Source organism: Rhea americana, unplaced genomic scaffold, assembly GCF_003343005.1.
Source record: "Rhea americana isolate MKP2758 unplaced genomic scaffold, rheAme1 scaffold_100, whole genome shotgun sequence".
Taxonomy (NCBI): Eukaryota; Metazoa; Chordata; class Aves; order Rheiformes; family Rheidae; genus Rhea; species Rhea americana.
The window spans coordinates 662178-685400 of record NW_028185040.1 but is presented as its reverse complement, the minus strand read 5'-3'; the positions used below and the strand labels follow the sequence as shown (position 1 = coordinate 685400).

At 36.4% G+C, this 23223-nt stretch overlaps 1 protein-coding gene across 4 annotated transcripts in view; it reads left to right on the top strand.

Moving 5' to 3' along the window:
* Nucleotides 1-19441, top strand: part of AVL9 (AVL9 cell migration associated) — a 49152-nt gene extending 29711 nt beyond the window's left edge. For 3 of the 4 annotated variants that reach the window (XM_085303819.1, XM_085303810.1, XM_085303802.1), the window contains 11 exons: nucleotides 253-319; nucleotides 1037-1077; nucleotides 2214-2252; nucleotides 5520-5589; nucleotides 6180-6724; nucleotides 9267-9401; nucleotides 10286-10505; nucleotides 11431-11548; nucleotides 12513-12566; nucleotides 14718-14806; nucleotides 15635-19441. In XM_085303819.1, coding sequence (XP_085159945.1) covers nucleotides 253-319; nucleotides 1037-1077; nucleotides 2214-2252; nucleotides 5520-5589; nucleotides 6180-6724; nucleotides 9267-9401; nucleotides 10286-10505; nucleotides 11431-11548; nucleotides 12513-12566; nucleotides 14718-14806; nucleotides 15635-15729 — 1473 coding nt within the window. In that variant the 3' untranslated portion in view covers nucleotides 15730-19441. Of the gene's footprint in view, nucleotides 1-252; nucleotides 320-1036; nucleotides 1078-2213; nucleotides 2253-5519; nucleotides 5590-6179; nucleotides 6725-9266; nucleotides 9402-10285; nucleotides 10506-11430; nucleotides 11549-12512; nucleotides 12567-14701; nucleotides 14807-15634 lie in introns of those variants that run through there. The other variant, XM_085303828.1, reaches the window with a different exon arrangement.
* The last annotated feature ends 3782 nt before the right edge of the window (nucleotides 19442-23223 follow it).

The following is a 23223-nucleotide window of genomic DNA, read 5'->3' as shown; positions in this document are numbered from 1 at the left end:
CAATAAATTACAAGAACTAAGTGAACTACCCAAATCTGACAGAGGGTCACCTTTCTGATTTGTAATGAAATGCACATTGACTGTTACGCTTATTCTTGCATCTCTATTGACTCCCTTAGTAAAACTTGCCTTTCTTCCTGAAATAAGCTGTTGAAATCCTTGAAATGAGCCATTTTTTTAAATTCTGAATTGTGTGTGACTATATGTCATTAATGCATTCTGGGTTTTTTGTTTTTGTTCCAACTCTTACAGGAACTCTATGAGCATATGAATAGCTCTTTGGGAGGAACTTTGCTGGAAGGGTCACAAGTTTATCTTGGTAAGTGACATTCTTGTACAAGCAGCAGAGATAATGTTATGCTAACCAGCACATTTGCTTTTTGAGCTAATTTGCTTCTGTGCATTAACAAATTAAGCACCAGCAGTTTATGTGCCTTCATAGTATTCTGTTATGCATTCCTTCCTTAATGGATTTAAATAAATGTCAAATAAATGCTATATTCCCTCCATAATAGCACTTAGTTGTAGGTTGAAAGCTGTGATGCATCTTGGCTTGAAGGTTGACAAATGAGCGCTTGGCTGCTTTTGGGAAACAGTACTTTCGTAATTCTGAAGTGAAATGACTTGTTGGTATGGGATGCTCAACTTCTCGTGTACCTATTATCTGGGAAGTCTTCCATATGATTCTAGCTTTTCCCTGCGTTTTCTGAATGCATAGGGTAGGATTTAATTCGATGTTTCCATAATACTGTGCTGCATTCAACAGGAGTAACACAGAGTGTGGTTATTCATGTTATTACAGTCTCCACTGTAGCTTTAACTATTATTCCTATTCAAAGGAAAGATAATTTTCTATGAGTTCTCCTAACAAAATAACTTGATTTACACGGAGTGCATAGTATAATTGCTATCTGGATTCGGCTTCGTCCCCCCTCCCCCTCACCCCCCACACCCACAGCGAAATGATGACAAGAAGTAAGTTGGAATCTCTACTAGATACTGAAGTGGAATAATGGCTTTCCTTTTGATATTTCAGGTCTGTCTCCTCGGGATCTTGTTCTTCACTTTAGACACAAGGTATACTTTCTCTGCTACATTATAATTATGAAGTACAGCATGTTAATGCCTTGCACAAATTTGTGGAGTAAAAGGCTTTGTGAGCAACTGAAAAATAAACATGCCTAAACACAGGTAAACTAGGAGTGAGGCTCTTTCCTTAGGACTTCTGGTTACAGACTTCTAATTTCCCCTTCCCTTCTATGTACATAATTCAGTAAAGGTTAGTTCCAGACAAAAAAAATACTTTCTTTGTTATTTCCTGGTTTCCCTGGAAACTTCTAGGGTTTTTGAGACATTTCTTGAATCACGTCCCAAAGTGGAAATTGTATCTCTATTTCCTGTTCCTTATCAGATGAATGTACTGGAAGAATGTTGCTAATGTCCTGGCACACACAACTTACCTTTTTTCCCTGTATCTTTTTTCCCATAATTTCTACAGCTCCTGCTATCATAGAACATGAAGGACCTTGTTTCTCTTCTTTTTCTTGATGGCTGTTGAAATGCAGAGTGTATCCTAAGTTGCAAATAACCTTTAGAATCTTTTATTTATTTATTTATTATTAACTGATAAGCATCAAGGAAAAATTGAGAAATTAGGATAATGAATTTGCATGTGCACAGTAGATATTTGGGGAGGTAGAACTAATTTTTATTTCACTCCCAACATTCCAGTTGTGCCCTATAAGCATCTATTTGTTTTCTTTGAGTACAAAGTCAGGACAACCATCTCTGATTTAGATACCACATTTGTAGATGTCTAAAATTAGGTGAAGTGAGCACTATTTTTGGTGTTCTGCTGAATTCATTTATGTGTTTCTGTTGAGGAGCTGGTCTGTGCTTATGCAGTTTATTGTTTTTTGAAACTCTGTAGTGATAGAATGTATTCTTACTCATAAATAAGCTTTATATGATTTAAAGTATGCAATTCCTGTTTGTGCAATTCGTTCTTTGTGCACCTCAGATGCTATTTTCAAAGAACATTCAGGTGGAGAAAGGATATAAGGACACTAGTTTCTGTTGGCCAAATGTATTTGATTGTTTAGTCAATAAAATCAATAATTAATATTAAACTTTGAATAAGACAAAGTTTGTACAGTATTTTTGATAAATGGCAATGGTTCACTCACCATGTTTTTCTTTTCTGTATTTTTCAGGTCTTGATCCTTTTTAAATTGATTCTTCTAGAGAAAAAGGTAACGTTTTGTAGGCCAAGAATTGAAATAGAAGTGTAATTATTAGTTTTCTTTCATGTGAAGATGTGTAAAATATACCAGTGACAAATAAGAATTATATTTAAAGTACTTTCGTATGCATGTATATGTTTGGAAACTATGCTTTAATTAACTGTTGTGTTAACATATAACATAAACTTGTTCTCACCTCTTCTGTATACTCTGCCTTATTAAGAGCTGTCTCAGTGAAATGAGTAAGATGTATTTAAATGAGCAGAGAAACATGATGTATTATAAAAAGACAGGAATGGATACACATAATGCAAACAGCTACTTGTGTGAAGGAATGGATAGAAAATGTAGGTACTTTTTTTTTTTTTTTTTTTTTTTTTTTTTTTTAAGAGCATATGACTGTACAGGATCCAGTCAACTACAACTTTTGATTTAAGCATTGCATAAGCATACCAAGGGAAACTAGTGCTAGGAACCTCTTTCAAACCTGAGTTATGTAGACAGGTAGAGGAGACAATGTAAGAGGTAATATTTTTGCCTTGTTCTTTAAATTTTTGTTTAAACGTTGCTTTCAGTTCTCAAAATTTCACTCTTTCTTTAATGAACCTGCTCTGTTAAAAGCTAGCTTCTTCAGAGTGGTGAGAAGGAAAATCCGAATTTTCCCATTGGCTACAACTGGCAAGTCAGTAGGATTTGACCTATAAAACATCAAAACAGCTTTTTGAAGCTTCTGTCTAAGGCTTAGGTACCTTTTGTGAGACAGTACATACTCCCTTTTATAGATGTACTTGGACGACTTCACTAAAGCTTCTGCACTTGTCACCTAATTCTGTATGCTAGATATACCTTGATAGTTATAAGTGTTTCTTGAAGAGAATACATTTAATTTTTGCATTGAAGATGTATATACTAAAGCTGCTGTATTATTTAAGGCTATGCAAAGTATACTTGAGAAAATACAGTTATTACACAGTGGCAGTACATGTGCAGAAATGAATGTAATTAAGACTTAATAGGTAAGATTTTTTTCCCCAAATCACTGAATACATTTTGAACTTCTCCAGGAAGACTTTTTTATAAAACATACCTATTGATCTATTTAAAAAAACCTTAATGTTAGCATTCTATCACAGTAGTTCAACTCTTAGGTGTATGTAAAACAAACAAACAAAAAGCCTTAACTGAGCTACATTTTTTTTCTCTGAAGCTGCACAAACCACAGGACATAAATGCATAGGAAGAGTGGAGAGAAGCTTTGCCAAGCATGTTTATATGACTCAGACATGAATCTGCTTTGAAAATAACTGGATTCTTATTGAATAAATCTGTGAAGTTTTTATTTTTGTTTGTTTTTTTCTTTTTTTTTTCCCTAAGCCATAACAGGAAAAGAACACTTTCAATTTCAAAAGGAAGAGTTTTGGTTTCCTGGTACTGCCTGTTTTCTGACAGACATTAAGGTTCCAAAATAGCTCTGGGAAATCTGTATGTTCAAACACCTTATAAGCAAAAAGCTGCTAGTAATGCCAATGTTCCTTGAGCAGAAAAATGCCCGAATGCCACGGATTGATTTTCTTTAATGCCTAGCAGTTTGGCTAATGTCTTTCCAAAGGCTAAAGGAAACCCCCACCTCACCCCCAGCTACTTTTAAGCTGCAAGACCATTTCCAGATGGCAATCGTTTGGCTTTCTGCTGCCAGGACCGCTCAGTTTGCTAATGTAAATGTTGTAGACCTTACGACAGGATAGGGAGGGCTAAAGAAATGTGCACCATTGCAAATGGAAAGATGACAGAGGCAGTCAATGGGAAAAAGTATAGAAAAGTCATCAGCTTAAGTATGCAGTACACCTAACAAAAAAAAATATAGGTAGACTTTTTGAAAAGGAGGTACTTATAACCTTGTTTATTTCTGTAGACTTATAAATGACTTCAGCTAGGAATACATGATACCTGAGAATCTTAAACTGAAAGGGATAATGTGGGGTTTCTGCCTAGCTCTGTGCTGTTACATCAGGTAGCTTTCATTAACTTACTGACCAGCTTCTCAAAAGAAGCTAGACTTTTTATTCCCGCTGGTGTCAGTGGAAATTACTCTGTTCACATGAACTACCTGTTCTTCTCATCATGCTGTAGGCTTTTTCTGCAGTTGCTGCAATTCATCTTTCTTGAACGTTGAAAAACAAATTATACAAGACACTATACATGGTATCCTCTGTTTCCAGCTGAGATGTCATTAAATATCACATAGTATGTTAGGACTGTCTCTTGGTTCCATCAGGTCAGTGGCTCATAGACTTCAGCACACTGGTGGATCATGTTACTCATTATTTACTTCTGACAAGTGACTTTCTAGCTTATAGCAGAAGTCTTTTGTTAGTTCTAAGTCCACAAACTTGCACTTAGTAACTTGACCTGCAAAGTCATCATGTTATATGTGGTCATTCTGTATTCCTTTGTATAGCTGACTCCTTGTAATGCTCGTGTTTGTCACTAGGATACTACTGCTTTTTTACTGAGAATGTGAAAATGGTATCATAAAGCAAGTGTGGGGTTTTTTTTGTTTATTTTGGAGGAACTCCAGTATATATATTCCTTGAACCTCATGCTGACTCTTTCATTGCTAGCCTTTGACATCCCCCTTTTGAGTTTCTAAATAATTTACTAATCCCAGTCTCTCTAACTTAATTAAAGAAATTCTAATTTCCCATGTTATGCCTGAAGTGCTTTGCTGAAGTCAACATCAATCATTTTTTGTTTTCAAAAAATCAGTTTTTTAATCATAGAAAGATATCTTTAATAAATGCATGCTACATTTATCCTTCACTTATCTACTTATTATTAATATTTTATTTGGAGAGCTTTTCTGTGTAGGGGTTTTTCAGAATTCTGAAATGGTGATTATTTGGCCTCTGACTTATAATAGAGACAGTCTTTAATGTAGAAAAAATAAGCAATGATTTTGTGACAGACAAAAGTTGTTCTTGAAACTCTGCAATTAGTGAGATTTTTTTTATATTTTTTTTCTTCTGAAATTGATCCAATCAGCATTGGATTGAGTGGTCCAACTGTAAGCAAATTATATATGTACATGCACTTAAATATTTACTTCAAAAAAACTGTTGTAAGAACTTTTGTTGGTAAACAGGCATAGAAAGAAAGAAAATGCCTTGGACAGCTTGTGTATGTTTTATCTGTCATATGTAAGCTATCATTTTTTTTTCTTTACTTTTCTTTACTACTCCTCCCTCTTGTTCTTTTTTTTTGTCGTCTTGTCACCAGGTGCTGTTTTACATTTCTCCAGTAAATAGATTGGTGGGAGCTCTAATGACTGTCTTGTCACTCTTTCCTGGTAAGAAGAGACATTTGGACTTCTTTTTAATATGGTGTTTGTTCATAACTGAAACTGGCTKTACAGTTCCATGTGGAAAATAACTCATGTGACAGTAGAGTTCTGTCAATATATTGCCTTAAAAATGGGATAACTTGTATGCATGTATGTAGTATGGACACATCTCCTAACAGCATATGAATTATTCTTTGTGTTTAGCCAGAGCTACTAGATCTTTTGTATTACTGCTTGCTGATACCGTAGATGGGACTCTGAATAAGTCATTGGGCATGTATTCTTGCCAAGCTCTTACACATCAAAAATACAGCTCTATTTCCTCTATACATACCCCTCAGAAGAAAGGAAGAAAAAAAAAAAAGAGGGGAGAGGAGGGGAAATTCTTGCCTAGTTAATTCTTAAATTTTAACCATTCTTCTCAAAGCAAAAGGTTGGAGCAAATATTCTTGGAGAGAAGGTTTGGTGTTCAAGGTAGTGTTCTGAACTATGTAATTTCTAGCATGCACAGAAGAGCATTTCCTTCACTGTCTTTAACAAAAGTCATTTGAATTTGTATTAAGGTGCTGATATTCATGTGTGATATCGCTTTCCAGGTATGATTGAACATGGCCTTACTGACTGCTCACAATATAGACCAAGAAAGAGCATATCAGAGGATGCTGGCTCGCAGGAAATCACTCCACAGTTAGATGATTGTGTTTCTGTGTCTGCTGCTGATATTTCAAATACAAACTTGGGAATGGGAAAGAGAGGCAGAAAGATGGCAGGAGACCATTTGCTGGAAGGTCAAAAAGCAGATGTGCCTTTTTCCCAGTCAGAGAAGACTTGCAATGGAGCTCAGTCCTCCAATGGCACTGTACAGCGCTTGAAAGTTCCTTTCCGCGCTTCTCCAGAGTCTTCTGAAAGTGATTGGGAGACCTTAGATCCTAGCATTTTGGAGGAGTCTAACTTGAAAGGAGAACGTGAAGATAAAGCCTCCGAACAGGCTGAAAGTCTACTGAAAGAGGGCATCCGCTCAGAAAGCCTTCCAATCACTGTGCAGCCCCAGGCAAATACAGGACATGCGGTGCTTGTTCCAGGACTGATATCTGGGTTGGAAGAGGACCAGTATGGTATGCCGCTGGCTATTTTTACAAAGGTAAACAGGTTGTTCGTGGTACCTGGTAACTCAAAAAGACTTCTATCTTTACAGAAGTGACTAATAATTTTGTTTGTTCAGCTCTGAATGGACTGTGGGGYACTACAGTGTTACATGTAAGTACAGTCTGTGTGTGTCTAGGCAGATAAAAAAAGAAACAGTGCCTGTCTGAGGGGGGGGTGTGTGCAGGCGCACGTGCCTTCCACTTTACTGTTACCTGTGTACGTGTGTACTGCTTGCAATTCTGTATGATGGTACTCTGTGGACCCACTGTGCTCAATGCATGCTAAGTATCAGTAACTACTATTTTCTTTTACTCTGAAGAATTGTTAATCTAATCTGTATGGGGCGAGATCAGATTTTTTAGGACAAAGGTATCTAAATACTTCTTAACTAAGATTCTGCAAACCATTTCCTAGCTGCTAGCTAAGCCTAGAGGTAACTTTTCTTCTTTGTCTCTTAACACTTGCGCATTATCTGTGTCTCTTCCTATGTGCATGGTGCTGAGCTCTACGATTACACAGAAATAGAACTGAACTCCAGGTATTATAGAGTTACTCTAAGGACCCTGATAATCATTCTCAGAAAATACGTAATACACATTTACTGCTGCTGAGTTACCTATGAAAAACAGGACAAATGCCTCGCTTTGACAGTGAAAAAAGCGATATAATACTTTAGTTTGTTTTTATGTAGTAGCCTATTAGATGAACGTGTTTGCCCAGGAAGTGGAAGATTCAGATTCATACCCTGAACATGATGAGGTTCACGGCAGTGTCCCTCCCTTTGGAAATGCGTATTTGCGTTTCCTTGCAAAACATTGTATTTGACAGTTGTATTTGAGCTTCTCAGAATAACTTCCATTGGCAACAATACATTAGGCCCAAATGAGCAGATCAAATGCCATCTGCACTATAGATTGAAGGCAAGGAGCAAATAATTGCTAGGGGCTAGGGCTAAGAGGGCACACTTTGTTTGCTGCTAAGCTCATAAAATGGAAAAGTAAACAATTTTTATGGAAGTTGACAGTTTCTACATGTTTACCTGATGTTCCACAAAGGTACTTTTCATTTGAATTCATCCAATGAAATTAAAACAGAAAAGGCTTTACATCCCAAAGTTATCAGAAAATGTGATTGCAAGTTAAAATTTAACTGCTTACAGGAAAGTTTAAATCTCATTTAGAGCTCTCATCTCTAGGTTCTTTTATGCTATGCCATAGAAGAATAACAAATCTGACAAATTTGAATGGAATGAGATTTTGCCAGGTGGCAGAATATATCCACATACACCACAGCATAAGGAAAAATAAGCTGCGATACTTCGTTTCTTTATCACCAGTTCTGTAGGATCTAATGCTCATTTTAATTGCACTCTTGAAAAGGAACAGGTTCAACACAGTTATATTTATGGAGAAATGTGAATTTGGGAACTGACCCTTGATATTTTAAACAGTGAAATATTTCCAAAACTTGAGTAAAAATTAATTAGACTTTTCTTTGCCAGCTTCCTAAGCCTTATTTTTCTGAATATTTTCTATTTTGAGTTGGTGATGCTGTTTCAAAGTGCTGTTGTTCTTTTGACACAGACTGTTTATTTTCAGCTAATAAGTGCTTGTCATCTGGAAAGCTATCCCTGTGTTTAATATAACAAAAGGGAGTAGTTGTGCTCCTTTTTTCCATATGTTTCCAATTATCATGTACTGTGTGATAAAGTACATGTGCTCTTTGTTTCTGTCCAGTATGCCATTAGCCTACTGGGTTTGTACTAGCAAATAAACCACATTGTGCTTTACGCAATTGAAACAGTTGGAATTAGGTTTGAGTTCTAAATTCGGTGAGTATGTTGATGCTAGAGATAATACAATACCTACAGCTTCTTCTCAACGATCTTTACATAACTTAAAAGCCTTATGACACAAAATTCTTGTTTTTACTTTTTAATTGGGTAGGATGCTATGTTAATTTCTAAGCATGGAGTGATTAAGAAACACAGTGCATTGCTTTCTTTCCTGCTTTCTCTTAAAGCAGGCAAGCACATGCTCACCCAAAATTGACCACTATCTCTGGAGACTTACAGGCTCCATCTTCAAAGTGTGGACAGCAGCTGTGTGAGTTTCTGTAACTTTTCTGCATGATGTACCTCAGGTCTACCAGAAGACAGCATGCAGATGAGAAGTGAGATGAATCTCGGTCCCTTGACTTCTTGTCTTTAAACTGACTTGAGATGGCCATGCTCACTTTATACTGCTTATTCTGCTACCATGTAAACATGTTTGTGTCTTGTCAGCTATCATTGTATTTCATTTTCAGTCCTGAGACTGGAAGGCTACACAGTCTCTTAAAAACTTAAGTTTATGTGAAATCTGTTTTCTTTGCTTTACAATATAATGTAGCAAAGAAATAGATAATCATGGCTGAAATTATAGTAACCAGAGTTCTTTATTGTGGGTGGGAATGTGCTGGCTTTTGTTAAGAAAAATTGTGAATATAGACAATATTTTGTCTTCTTGGTAATCCTCTAAATATCTCTGTTACTTTAGGGATACCTCTGTTTGCCATATATGGCACTACAGCAACATCATCTCCTCTCAGATGTAACAGTCCGAGGCTTTGTCGCTGGAGCCACCAACATCCTGTTCCGTCAGCAGAAACATCTGAGCGATGCAATTGTAGAAGTATGAAACTCTTGCATTTGAACTTCTTGAACTGGAATAAAAAAAAGGGAGAGGGCGAGGAGGGGGGGAAACAAAGCAGAGGGTGCATTTTGAATATGTCTGTAATGTTTCAGGTTCATGCCCAAATTAACTTCCCCATGAAATAAGCTCTTATGTTTAAGAATTTATTCTATTTGTGTAGGTTGCTGGGTAAACAACACAACTTTTAAGCTGTGAGAAAGTAATACATATTTTTCCTATGTATTCTTATATCTAATATTTGAATATTTAGGGTATTTTTAAAATTTTTATTTCACTACCATTTTAGTTTTACTTGTTATGGACTTTTACAGCTTTGTAATGAGGTCTTCAAAAGTAAATGCCTGCAGCTGAGAAACAGTATCTGTATACAGTCGGAGAATAAAGCCTACAAATGCTGACTTCTTTCTGATTTAGTCAACAGTTTAAAGAGGGAAAAAAGGGAAGGGGCGGAAAAACCTAAGAAAGCACTGCATGCGTTCTGGTAAATAGTCAGAAGTACATAATCACGATTTGGTAACATAACATAGTTAATTATATGTAACCAACTTAACCTAGTGGATAAATTAAAGCAGTAATCAAAGAGAAAATGAAAGAAAAATGCATGTGAACACCAAAATTCCGTGCCAAATACTGTGAAATGAACAGCTTTTGCTTTGTGGCAGGAAGATCATCAGGTTCATCAGCAATCTCTGTTATTCAGAGAATAGTTCGGTTATGATTTATTTGGTTATTTGTTTCTTCTTGATGCTGATTGTGACTGTGTGTTTAGATTTAGGTAGTTGTTTGACAGTAGTATTATGTGGTATTATATATATAACAGTTTCATTTGGATCCACTTTTACCCTTGGAATTATTTCAAACAGATAGAAGATGCTCATGTACAAATCCATGATCCAGAACTCCGTAAGATCCTGAACCCTACAACTGCTGACCTGAGATTTGCTGATTACTTGGTGAAGCATGTGACTGAAAACAGAGATGATGTTTTCCTTGATGGCACTGGTTGGGAGGGAGGAGATGAGTGGATCAGGGCTCAGTTTACTGCTTATCTTCATGCGCTGCTTGCTGCTGTGCTACAACCAGGTACACTGCATACCTTGTCTAGGGGCTAAGATGAACGTGGGTGTAATAAGCATTTGCTCTGTTGCAGTACGTGCTTGGCCTACTGCCAAGGAGAAGGAGATTGTGAAAGAATAAATAGTCTTTAAGAATTTAGTAAATAAACTTCTCAAGGAATAATAAGGAAAGCCAAGGACAACAAAATTTCCTTAATTTTTAAATAAGCTTTCCTCATAAGTAGAAGAACTTGCAACCCTGTACAGTGACAGATTTTACAAACTTAGAATATTCTACAGACTCTGCCACCTGAAGTTCAGTTTGGGAAACTAATTGGATCCAAGGAGGAATGAAGTTAGTGACTGTCCTCTGAAAGTCTTGCTGGTCTGACCCTTCTCTCCTCCCTTTCTTCCCTGCCTTACATACAAGTTCATTAAGTGAAAAGTGTGAGCTAGAGGCTTTATAAGCTTCTATTTTCTGGAACTTAAGCATTTCTGTCTCAGTTCAGAGGGAATTCCCTGTGTTCCAATCTTTCCTACATGAATGCAACTAAACTCTTTTTTTTTTTTCCAGTTGCACTCCTCAGAGTTTTATAAATAAACTAAAAATAAGAAAATATTATTTATTCTTCAGCATTATGAAAAGCTTTTTATAAAATTTGTCTCGTTAGTGTTGTCATAGGAAGAAAAGGGGGGGGGAAGCAACATAAATTTTAGTTTTTGGTTTTGTGTTCTGTCCTGGCTCTGTATATTTGGGACACTTTAAAATGAATATAATGCAATATCTGTGAAGTGCCAGGTTCATAATATGGAAATTTGACTTGACTTTGGTTTGTCAGCAGCTTGGAAAATTATAGTTTTTCTTTAAAAGGAAAAAAAAGTTTTTACTTTTTCTTGTATAGCATCTCCAACAAAATGCTACATATTCACTCATCTTTATTTTACTTTATCAGACAATGAAAAGACTTTGTCAGACTTCGGAACAGCATTTGTAGCAGCCTGGAAAAATACACACAACTACAGAGTATGGAACAGCAACAAGCATCCAGCTCTTGCAGAGGTAAATTCTAGGTAAGGAACCAATTTTTAGCAGTTAGCGTAGAAAGTGCCTAGTATGCGGAGTCAGGCACACCGTTCTGTAGAACTACAGCACTCTCCACGTTCCTCTTGGAAGGCCCTTGAGGCTGAAATCTTTGCAGCCCTATGCTGAAAAGATTCTGACCGTATAGAAGTAGAAAGCTTCTGTTCTTTAGCACCTTACTGTATTTCTGGGATATAGTTTTATGAAGAAAACTATGCAGAGTCAGGAGATGCGAAACTTGAACAACTTGATAGTTGGCTGTCCCCTGCTGTAGAGAGTTCATTGTCATTCCTCAGGAATTGCCCTCGGGTGGTTCTGCTTCGTTGCTTTTTTTTTTTTTTTTTTTAATTGCTTTCAGGTGTCCAGGCAATAGCTGTGTCCAAAGATGTCATTGATGGGGATGGAGGGGAGCTGGCTGATTTATATTTCATCTATTATACTTTGCATTGTTTTATGCTTATTTGTTCTCTAGTATCAGATCATGCCTGGTCTGGTAACGCTGTAGGCTCCACGTGTGCTTTGTTTAGTGTGGATTATTGCTGTACTGCAGGGAGGTTTGTATGTTTTTGCTCTTACTTGGCAGCTGCTGTAGCCTGGAGAGGAAGGTTGTTTTTCTTTAGACCTGCAGAGCTCTTCTGGCCTACTTAAGGGATCACTTTCTCACACTCTGCCTTGTTAGAAGGAGGTATATATCTGCCTTAGTGTGAAAAGAAGATTGTTTATATCTGGTTTATAAATAGAAAGCATCTTACAGGTAGTTCATAAGAAATCTAAGATTGAATAGTCAGTGGATCTAACAGACTATAAAGTGGTATGCTACTACATCTATAATAGACCTTTTTCTTTTTTTAACAGCAGAAAATAATATAACCAGTGATTTCAGTTGTTGTAGTATGGATTCATCATGCAAAAATAAATAAACATATTTTTTTGGGTTTCTTTCCCTTCTTCCAGCCATCCATTCCAGGGACAATACTCTGTGTCAGATGTTAAGTTAAGATTGTCACAGTAAGTATATAGTATTTTAATACATACTGAAAAAAGTCATATATTAATAACTGTGTAACTTCTGCTATGGTGAACTAAACAAAATAACAATTTGAATCACCTATGTACATGAAACTGTGTTTGAAGTTCTCTTGCAAAACTTACTACATATAAAGATAGATGGTTTGSATAAAATAGGAGGAAATAGTGCTAATACACTGTTTTGTTTAGTCTTTACACAATGGAGCCCTGATTTTTGAATTGCAATTATAAGGCTTTTATGTATTTATTTTTAAACTGTTAGGAATCCATGTAAATCAAAGCCATTAAAACTTTTATCAGTGTTTTCCTGGTGCTGGCTTTGGGCCCCAATATTAGGAGAAATTAGTGTTCGGGGTGAGATTTTTTGTTTTTTTCTCTGTTACTTTTTTAATGCAGCATTGTTCTAAAAAATCTCTCTTGAAGTTCATTGTAGATGTACTGAGGCTATGGCAGATTCTTCCATTTGGAAGTTTAAAATGCATCTTCTGTAACTTCTTGTTGCACTGAACTCTACCTGAACTTTAAGTTCTGCCAGTTCTTACCTCTAATATTCATGTCTAAAACTGGCTTCAGCGGCACTTGTTATTCACAGCTGTACAGCTCTTAACTAGAGCCCAAATTCAGTCTTAGGGTTGCAGTTAACTCTTTCTTTTTTGTTCAGCCATCAAGCAAAATAGGTTTTCTCTTAGCTATGTTGACTGTGAAGTTTGTTCTTTAATAAAAGTCGCTGGATTTGTTGAGATTTGGCGGTGCCATCTATGTAGTTGGCTTGTTGTAGACACTTAGGCAGACTGGTTCTGTAAGATGCCTGTTAAATCAGGGGTGCATATGCACTGCTAATTCTGCATGTGCCTTGACTGTAAACTGTTACATTCAGTAGGACTAAAATACATGGTAACATAAAAGGGCACCCTGAGGAACAGAAAGGTTCAGACTTCAGCCCGTTGCATCTTCTTGTTGCTTCTGCTGACCAATGCCAGATTAAACTTCGGTAATGGAGATTGAGAATTGCAAACAAATCAAGATTTATCTCAAGGTAATTGCCTTCAATAAGGCACATGCTGATAGCAGCTCTTACTAGTGTTGTGGTTTGTAGCCTTTGTAGAAAGATTTAGTAATTTGCAAGATGCAGGGATGTTTATAATATATCCCTCCCTCCCTCTTCCTTTTTTTTAAAGGGGAGATACTAACACTTTCTGGTATTCTGAAACGAGTGAGAGAGGATCAGTAGTTGTCTCTAATAATAAAAATATTTTTACAACAGTAACCTTATTCCTCAGAAGCAATTTACCTGTCAGATGCAAAATTACTTACTTTGTTTCAAACTGTACCTGTGCTTATTCTTGAGACATACTCTGTCCGTTCTGCTTTTCATCTACACTGAAGATTTTGAAAGTATTCAACAAGTTAAGGTAGCAAATTGTGAGGTGGAAGAGAAGGTGGCATGCTTTTCTACAGCTGTGTTACTGAATTTTACATAAATAGTTTTTCAGAGTATGAAATGAATCTGAAATTTTAATGTTATAATTTAAAACTAAATGAGGTTATTTTCAAGTGATTGCATATGTTCACTAGAGCTGATCACTTTTATGCAGTCCTTTCCAACTGATGGTGGTGTCTATCATCTTTTCACCTGTTTTAACAAAAGCTGAATGATACTTGATGAAAAATTAAAAGCAAAATACAAAGTAAACTATTTAGAGAAATGGATGATGACTATTCATTAACATATTTCTCCTTTAAGGTTTACAGATCAGAGCTAGAACTTTGCAAAATTTCTATAATTTTAATTTTTATAATTTAGAGCATAAATTCTTTTTAGTAAACATATATGAAAGGTAGTAGTGTGTTTTATAAGAATGAACTATTGTTGTTTGCTTTTTTTGTTCCATGTCTAACTGATCTGTGTGGATGAGATGCATACTTCAGATATGGGAATTGTATGGGCTTGATTTTGTATAAATATTTATATAAAATCAAGCCCTTAAAATTCCTATGCTAGAAATATGTCTGTCTGTGTGAGTGTGTGTGTGTATACATATAAAAAAAATATTTCTAATCCTATAGTTCATTTACAATTAGAGATAATATGTCAGTTGACTAACACTCTTCAGTGTCTCTTTTGTTTAGCTCGGTGCAAAATAGTGAACGTGGAAAGAAGATTGGAAATGTGATGGTTTCYACTAGCCGAAATGTTGTACAGACAGGAAAAGCTGTAGGTAAGAAATTTATTGAAAGCCAACCTGAATCTAGGCATCATCTTATTTTGTAGAAGCATCCTATATTACACTTTCATTTTAATCGAAGTGTACTTTACAACATACATATAAAACACAGGAATTTTTTGAGAAGCAAAGCTGCTGGTTAAGGCCTTGTACATTGCATGGTAGTAGAAAGAGAAGCAGTTAGGCTAAAGAAACTAGCATGAGTTTCTTTTCCAATGTGAGCTGAACAGGAACGTGAGAGGGAGACATTCATGTAAAAGCTCTTCATTTCTTCTATAAATGCTTAGACCACAACATTGCCTTCTGCATTCAGCTATTCTCACTCTTGTATTACTTTGAAACTCCAGAGCTGGCTGAAATCACTGAAAGACTTTGTGTCAGTCTGTGTAGGTTTTGCAATAGTCTGCAGTTTTCTGGAAAAGCAGTTTCTGCAAACAAGGGCACCTTTATGAGGCTGCCACCTTGCAATGTGAGAGAACATGAGTCCATCAGCTGAAGAGTTCTCTAGTAGCTTTGCTGAAAACTATTTAGCTTGCTCTTTGCACTGGAGTCTTGCTCCTGTTTTTTTCTGCTATGTATTCTGGCAAGGAGCACTTTTCAGTACTAAATCCTAGCAGGTCCTCCAGGATAAAGGAAAGTATAGACCATTTCTGCTGACCTAGTATGTTTGAGTTCTTTAAATGTTTTTATGATGTAGACTGTGGGCTTTAATTTTTAAATCCCAGATTAGACAACAGATTGTGCTGTTTTATGGGCCTAGTAATGACAAGATGACAAAAACATGACAATTATTGATCCTCTTTCTTTTGTTTTATAATGTAGGTCAGTCGGTTGGAGGAGCCTTGACAAGTGCAAAGTCGGCCATGTCATCGTGGTTTTCCACTTTTACGCAGTCAACGCAAAACCTTGGAGACTAAGCAATGCTACTGCACAGTGCTGCTGAATATTTCAGGTGCAGTGGCTTCTCTGAGCTGTAAAAGACTACTTCAAAATGTAGGAGTGGAGACTAACAGACCAGGACCAAAATGAGGCATATGTTGCTTGCAAACAGATGTGGAATGTTATCATTCATGTATAGAAGAATGGTGAGTGTCTCCATACAGTGGGATGGCATTTGCAACGTATTGGTTTAAAATGACTGCTTTTCTTTAAATCTGAGCCTTTATAAAGACATTAGCAAACAGGGCTTGTTGCAAGCCAAATGTGTTTAACTTCAGATTTGTACATTTTCTTGGTTGTTGGAGATATTTATGTAAATTAGTTATATTTTTCAATTCAGATAGCCAAATGTTTGTGAATTCTTGTTAGAAATAACCAGAGTATGAATACTGATTTCTCCTTCAGGTTAGATTTGAGAGCATTTCTGCAAGAAGTATATGGTGGGAACCCTTAAAAGGCTCCAAGTCAGGTGGAACCTTCTCACTTTCACCTGCAAATTAAAATCAGGATGGTGCAAAGTGACACTGTGGCTGACTTGAGATTTTTCTTTCTTTTTCTCCTGTGTAGCCATATACAGTTGTTAGATTAATCTATCTCTAACTCTTTGTGTCTGCAAATCTGTGTGACAATTGTGAAATCAGTATTTTCTTGATGTTATGCAGTAGGCCTCACTAACTTTACGTGCATTTCAGCTGTGTTTTACCCTTGGACATGAGTAGGATTCTGGTTAGAGACACCTCTTCAGAAAAAGTATTTAGAAAAACAGTTCTCCCAAATTGGGATAGAATCATCTATTAGGATGTAATTACACCATAAATGTAACTACATGCATATGAATACAAAGTATTAAAATTACCTAAAACTAGCACAGTAGCAAACTGAACATTTTTAGTGCCAGTAAAGTTGTGAAGACTCTTGCAAATGAAAATCTGCTGTATAGCTTTTATGTGTCTACTCAGGGAATGTTCTATTCAGATAACTAATTTTTTCATAAGGAAAGGATTATCAGAGTGGAGAGAGTAACTGGAACAGTTCAGTTCATATCCATGTGTGAAGAAATACAATAATTTTTATGAAAAGATGTGGCATAATGCTGTATTTCATATATAAGTGCATGTATACAGTGTCTTCTGTATGCAAGTATGTTCTACTTCATATATTTCCTGCTTCTGAAACAGATTATTTCCTGTTTCTTGAAGTGTATTCCTCTGTATGCCTTCTAACATCCCCATGTGGTAACAGTTACTGCTTTCTACATTACATTAGCAAATATTCCAGCTTTATGCACTAAAAGACACTGTTAGTTTATTGCCTCATTGGTATCTGTCAGCTTTTTGCCACACACTTTTCTGGGGCCAAGATTTCAAGTCATAGTTACTTATTCTATTCCTCGAACAAAATATAGCAGTGTACAAGAAGTAACTAGGAAGATCCTAATGTAACTTGCTTTAAGAAATTTGCTTCTAGCTTCTTTAGGTGCATTTGAAAAGTTGTTTGAAAAAACAAATTTGTATCAAGTATTTACTATCCAACAACTTAATTTTCAGCTTTATTGCTTCAAAAGACGATTTGAAATTGAAAACGTAACATCTCTTTTAAAGCCTTCATTATTTTTTCCAAGGCAAACTACAGATAGAAAAGCCATGGAAAACCTGAAAGTATACTGCTGGTCTAAATAGTTTTACTTGAAAAGGGCGAATAATGCCTCTAAAAAGTGCTACTAGTCTACTGCTTCTGACATTAAATTAAAATGTACCTGTAGAAGTATAACTATTGCTTTTGGTCTCTGTGTATATATATGTATCTTTTAAAATGGCTGATGCTCTTTTCTGTTCTATTCCACAACTCTGTAACAGACATTTATATCTTCTTACAGACTAAGAAATACTTGATACGCAGAAAGAGCTCTGGTGAAATCAGAATAGGGATTCAATTAGTCGTGATGATTCTAGAGCATTCTGATTCAGCATGCAGATAAGACAATAATTACTTGCTTTTGTGAAATAGTTACTTTGTATTATCTGCTGGCTGGATTTTAGGTGATCAGGCTTCATGTTGTAGTGAAGATTGAATATGGCCTAAAGGATTTAAGCACTTACGAAATTAACCTCAGCAACCTAAGGCACAGTAGGTGAGTCTAGGCTTAGGAGCTCGTGATGGTGAGTTCCAAGAACTAGGCAAGTAGTTGGGATTTACAGGTACAAGGTAAAGTAACAGAGACTTGCGGGGTCATGTTTTTTAATATCCTTGCTTCTGTCACCTGTTCACCTTAATTCCTTCTGTAGAATTCCCCTCTGCCCGAAAGCTGTATAGCTGATTTGTTAGTTCATTGCATTCCCCTTGCTCCCACAAACTCCCTCACTGGCCCGGGGATTTTGGAAACATCAGGATTGCTCAGATTCGTCTGAGGAAAGGCAGAATGAGGAGCCCTCTGCAGTGCTCAGCAGATGCCTAGCTGCTGCCTCTTGTGTGTGGGGAGTCTGTTACGATGTTTCATAGTGCTCACACAGGCAGGAAGACCAGACAGATCCTTCAGCAGTCTCTTTCCTACTCTCCCAGCTGTCTCTGTTGCAGAGACAAGCATATGCAGCCTGACAAAAGAGTGTTTTCCTTTATCTACATTTCACAAATGCTAGACTAAGAAACTTGTATTAGTTTTCTTTTTAAGAATCAGCTTGCTGCTAGCAAGTTGGACTGCGATGTAAACTCATGCTATTGCAGTGGATGGAGGCGAAATGTTCCTTGCAATGGGTGATCCTCATTAATGCATATGCTTGCTCTTTGGGCTACGCTGGGCATGCAGCCACTGAGATTAGTAGAAGCTCTTATAGTTCTCTTCTTGCTTTAATTGTTGTAACCTCTCTAGATGAAGAGACATGCCTATTACTTTCTTCTCCTCTCCTGTCTGTTTTTAAATTTGCAATACAAGCATTATTACTTATCCTTAAAGATTAATGCAACTGAACTTCCATTTCAAAGACCCTGACATCTGTTTCTGCACTGCAAGGATTATGGAGTCCTAAATAAATTGGTGACATTGCCTGTGAAGACTAAGCGTTGAAATAACTGTTACACCTCAGTCATGTTGCATGTTGCAAAGGTATTTCTGGCTGTCACTATACAGTTCTGATTTACTGTTAGTACAATAGTACCTCTTTTTCTCCTGACTCTCTGGAGTRAAAAGCATCAACTTCTGCTTTTTCTGTGTGCCAGGGTTTGGGGAATTGCCTATTGAGTGTAGATACATATAAGACCTAGGTCCTCAAAACCAACAAGACGAAGTATGGGTGACCTAATATTTGATTGGACTAAAATGTTCAGTAGTTTTCATTAATCATTTTAATGTCATAACCTTAATTCCTCTGCACACCAGACACCAGTTTTCTCAAATGTTATGTATCACAAGCATCATTTTTAGATCAGTGTTCTAATAAATTGCACTTGTTTAACCTTATACATCTGTTTCAAGCACCTTTGTAATTAAATTTAGTATTTTGCCTAAACAGGCTTCCTATTTCCTTGGAAATTATTACCAAGCACAGAAGCTAATGTGGCAGTATTTAATTGTGAAAGTGAAGGTGTAAATGCAGGTTTTAAATATAGAAACTGTTATTTGGTAAATGATCATACAAGTAATGTACTTAATTTCTTTTGTGCTGCTTGAAAATAAATACATCCAGCCTGTTCAAAGTTCTGTCTGCTCAAAAAGATGTTTTATTTTAAGAAGTTAATACCACTAGAAGAAACTGTAGGTATCTAGTTTTAGTACTGGTAGCTGTTTGTAATACATGGTCAGTCTTTTTGAAACTTGTGTTCCATTTAAACTCGYTATGGATTTGCTTTTGCAAATTTATGACAAACAGATCATGTAGTTTAACTATTTTTTTCCGTAACTAAGATTTCCCATTAGGTACTGTTCATTGTGAAATAATAAGTCKTCAGTAGGTGATGGACTTCTCATACATCAGTAAGAACTTTAGATAAAACTATAGAACTTTTGAACTGGATTAAACATCAAAATAATATACAATTAATATGAATTGTGGCATCTAGCCAAAATCAGGATGTTGAGTAAATTAATTACATATCTAGCTCTCTGCAATAGTGAGCTATACATCAAAGATTTATTTTAAAACTCTTACTCTATTTTTGCCACCATAACTGGCTGAGAATGATTTGATAAATCACTCTTTCCAGTAGGAAGAAACTAACTTCCTTGTATAATATTCAAATATGAATCAGAGCTTATATTTTGAAAAAAATGGTTGCATTTGTCTACTATTCTGATTGTATGCAAGTCATTGTTTAAAGACTTTGAAAAACAAACTTGCATTGTATCATTCACATGATGTAATTTTGCTTTCTCGCAGGTATTTAGTTTTTGTTTTAAAAGGGCAACATGCAGAGTATTCATTAAAGGCAGAAACATTKCATTACTGTAATGTGATTAAAGGTTTATGGAGAGCTTCTTCATGGTGGTTTGAATCTTTAATGCTGTAGTGGAAGAGAGACTGACTTAAAAAGAACAGCCACAGAGCTTTAGTTCTGACAGTTTTATGGTCTTGACCCCATTCTTTATCAAACATGAGAAGTATTGTTTGGACTTTGTAAAACAATTTGCGGATGTGTTACAACTATCAGTGTCATTAAAATGGTTAATTTTATTCTGATTACTTCATTCCCTGTAAAGTGATGTGATACATCTGAATAGCTTCTGTACAAACACAGCTTAATCTCTGCTGTGAGAGGACTTGGAAGTCTAGCTAGCTTCTTGAGTACCTTATTTCTGTGTGTGTTCAAAATAAAATCATTGCTTAATCATAGACTGCTCCTGTTGTAATACTACATTCCAAAAATAATTGATAGAAAATAATTTTTTTTTGTTACTTCCCTGCCTGAATTTACTGACTAGTATTGACAAAAGCATATTCACTGTTTGCTTCAACAGTAGTAGACAACACCTACAAAACCCACTTTCCTGGTTTGACTCTCAGTTACCAAGAAAGAAGCAGTGCTTTCTAGACCAAACAAGCATGAAGAAAATGAATTAAGCGTGGTTAGACTGAAAGAAGAGTAGTTAAGTGAAGGCAGACACAGTTACTCTGTTTTCTTAAAAATGACGTGGGGAGTAGTATCATTTGCACGCTACATGAAACAGACTAAAAGTAGTGACTGAGCAAACTTAATCTCTTAACTCTAAATTCAAATACTCTTATGAAAAACRGACAGAAGCACAGTGGAGAACTTTAAAAGCCAAGGCATCCCACAAAGTGGCAAAAAAACCACGTGAGCTTTAACATACTGCCTAATACAACCTGTAGTCACTGGCTTTTGCTGCTATTAATAAACTGTGTTTATGTTTTGAAATACTTAATGCTGTGCTTAAAGTTGAGTGAAGAGTATGTCTGTTTTTGCATTGTGAAACTTTTTTTTTTAACTTCAGTAAGAACAAGTGCTCAGAGTTAGGTAGCAGGACAGTACAGTTAGGCTCAGCACTGACCCAGATCTTCCTCTCGCCTACTGCTTCACGCTGTTTACCAACATCTCCCACATCTGAACATGGGAGGTGTCTGAGGATGTACAGATTTTGAATCAGCCTGTCTCCCTGCACAGTGTGTGAACTCTGGACTTTATTCAGCCAACTAATACTGCTTGTGGTCACAAGGTCTCAAGGAGGGTCATGTGCTTTAGGTGCCCCTGCTTGAGCAGGGGTTTGGACTCGGTGACCTCCAGAGGCCCCTTCCGACCTCAGCCATTCTGTGAGGTTGTAAGTTTGCCGACTCCTGCCTTGCTGAGTGGCACTTCGGCAAGAGCTGCAGGAGCGATATGTTAAATAAAACTCTGTTTCTGGCTGATGGTGGGCACAAAGTGGAAAAAAAAAAACCTTGTTTCGAGGGCAAGCCTGCCCAGCCTCCTTTCATGTTCCAGTCTGAATCCTGAAATAGAGAAAACAATCCAAAGGTAGTTGTAAATGGGGAATGAAGGAGGAAGAACACTAGCCTGGTAATGAGTTTAGTGGTGATGATATTTGTCTGTAGGTGCAGTTAGTGCTAAGAAACAGTGTAACTGGTGCTTGTATGTCTTAACAGCAGCTTTAGGAAGAGAAAGGAGGAATATTGTGAAGAGAAGTATCTGGTAGTGCTTTAAAATACTGTTTTAAAAAAATCTTTGGGAATAATATTTTTAAAGAAAGATCAAAGTATCCCTGTATCTGTTCTTTATAAAGCTTGACACACTTCACTATCCCAATTTTGTTTATTCTCCTTGGAACAGAAATTAAACTTGCAGTTAGGAATGTAGCCTTAACTGTATTAAAAAAAATGCAAATGAATTGAAAAAAACATTAGTGGCCAGACCTTTTCTTTTGGGGCAGGAGGGAAGAGGAATTGAAATTGTTTTAAAAATTGAAGTAGTTCTACCAGAAAAGAGGCAAAACTCACTTTTAGTATACATTGCAATAGCAATACTTGAAGAGGTAACAAAGTTGACTTCTTCAGACTTGCACATAAGTGCACTTCAAAGCCAAGCTCAGGCTGAATAGTCTAACATTAGACTTAAGCTTCATCATAMCATACTATTTTAGAACTGTGTGACTGCTTTAATCATCTTTGCTCTATTTATAAAATAAGAACTGCATTTTTTTTTCAGCTGTTAGCTTTCTTCTCACAGAAATATTATTTCTCTAATTCTGCCATCACCGACCATTTTTTGGGCATACAGCAGTACTTTGCCTGCACAGTCTCCTTCCTAATTTATACAGGGAACAATGTGACAGTAGCCTTTTTGACAGCGCTTTTCCTTTGGAATTGAATATTGACTGCAGAGACTGTTGACCGCGTAAGTGAACTGATAGGATTTCTTTAAAAACAAAAATCACTGGAGAACTGTCAGCAATTTAACYAGTCTTTATCTTTCAGCACTGTATTATAAGCAGTACCTGAAGTAAGGAACTACATAAATCTATGCAACCTACCAGTGGTCTACAAAATATTAAAAACCGCAATCATCTAGCAAGAAGTGTTGTAAACCTTCTGTACTTTAAAGGCTGCTCCTAAGTGGATAAAATCAAGCATGGTATTTCATGCTCTGCACACCAACTGTGATTGATAGTTGCTATGTTTAAGTTTAAAATCATCTTATGCATTACATCCTCCCAAAAATAAGGTTAGTCAACTACTTCCTATTCAAACTTAAGTAAGTTGAAAGTTCTCAAAAACAGACCACCACTGTGTGTTGTCATTAGCTATAGGTCATATTTGCTTGGACTTAGGAGTGACCTAAAGCCTACTGTTGTGGCTGTGAGTCATCCTCACAGCTAATGTGAGGATGACTCAGTTCAGCAGTCCAGTCAAGCTGCAGTTACCAAGATACTACTGACACTTTTATCTAAAAGTGTGATTTTTCCAACCTGCACTACAGAGCAACATCATGTTTCTTCTAACATGTACTCCCTTAAACAGAACAGGTTCACA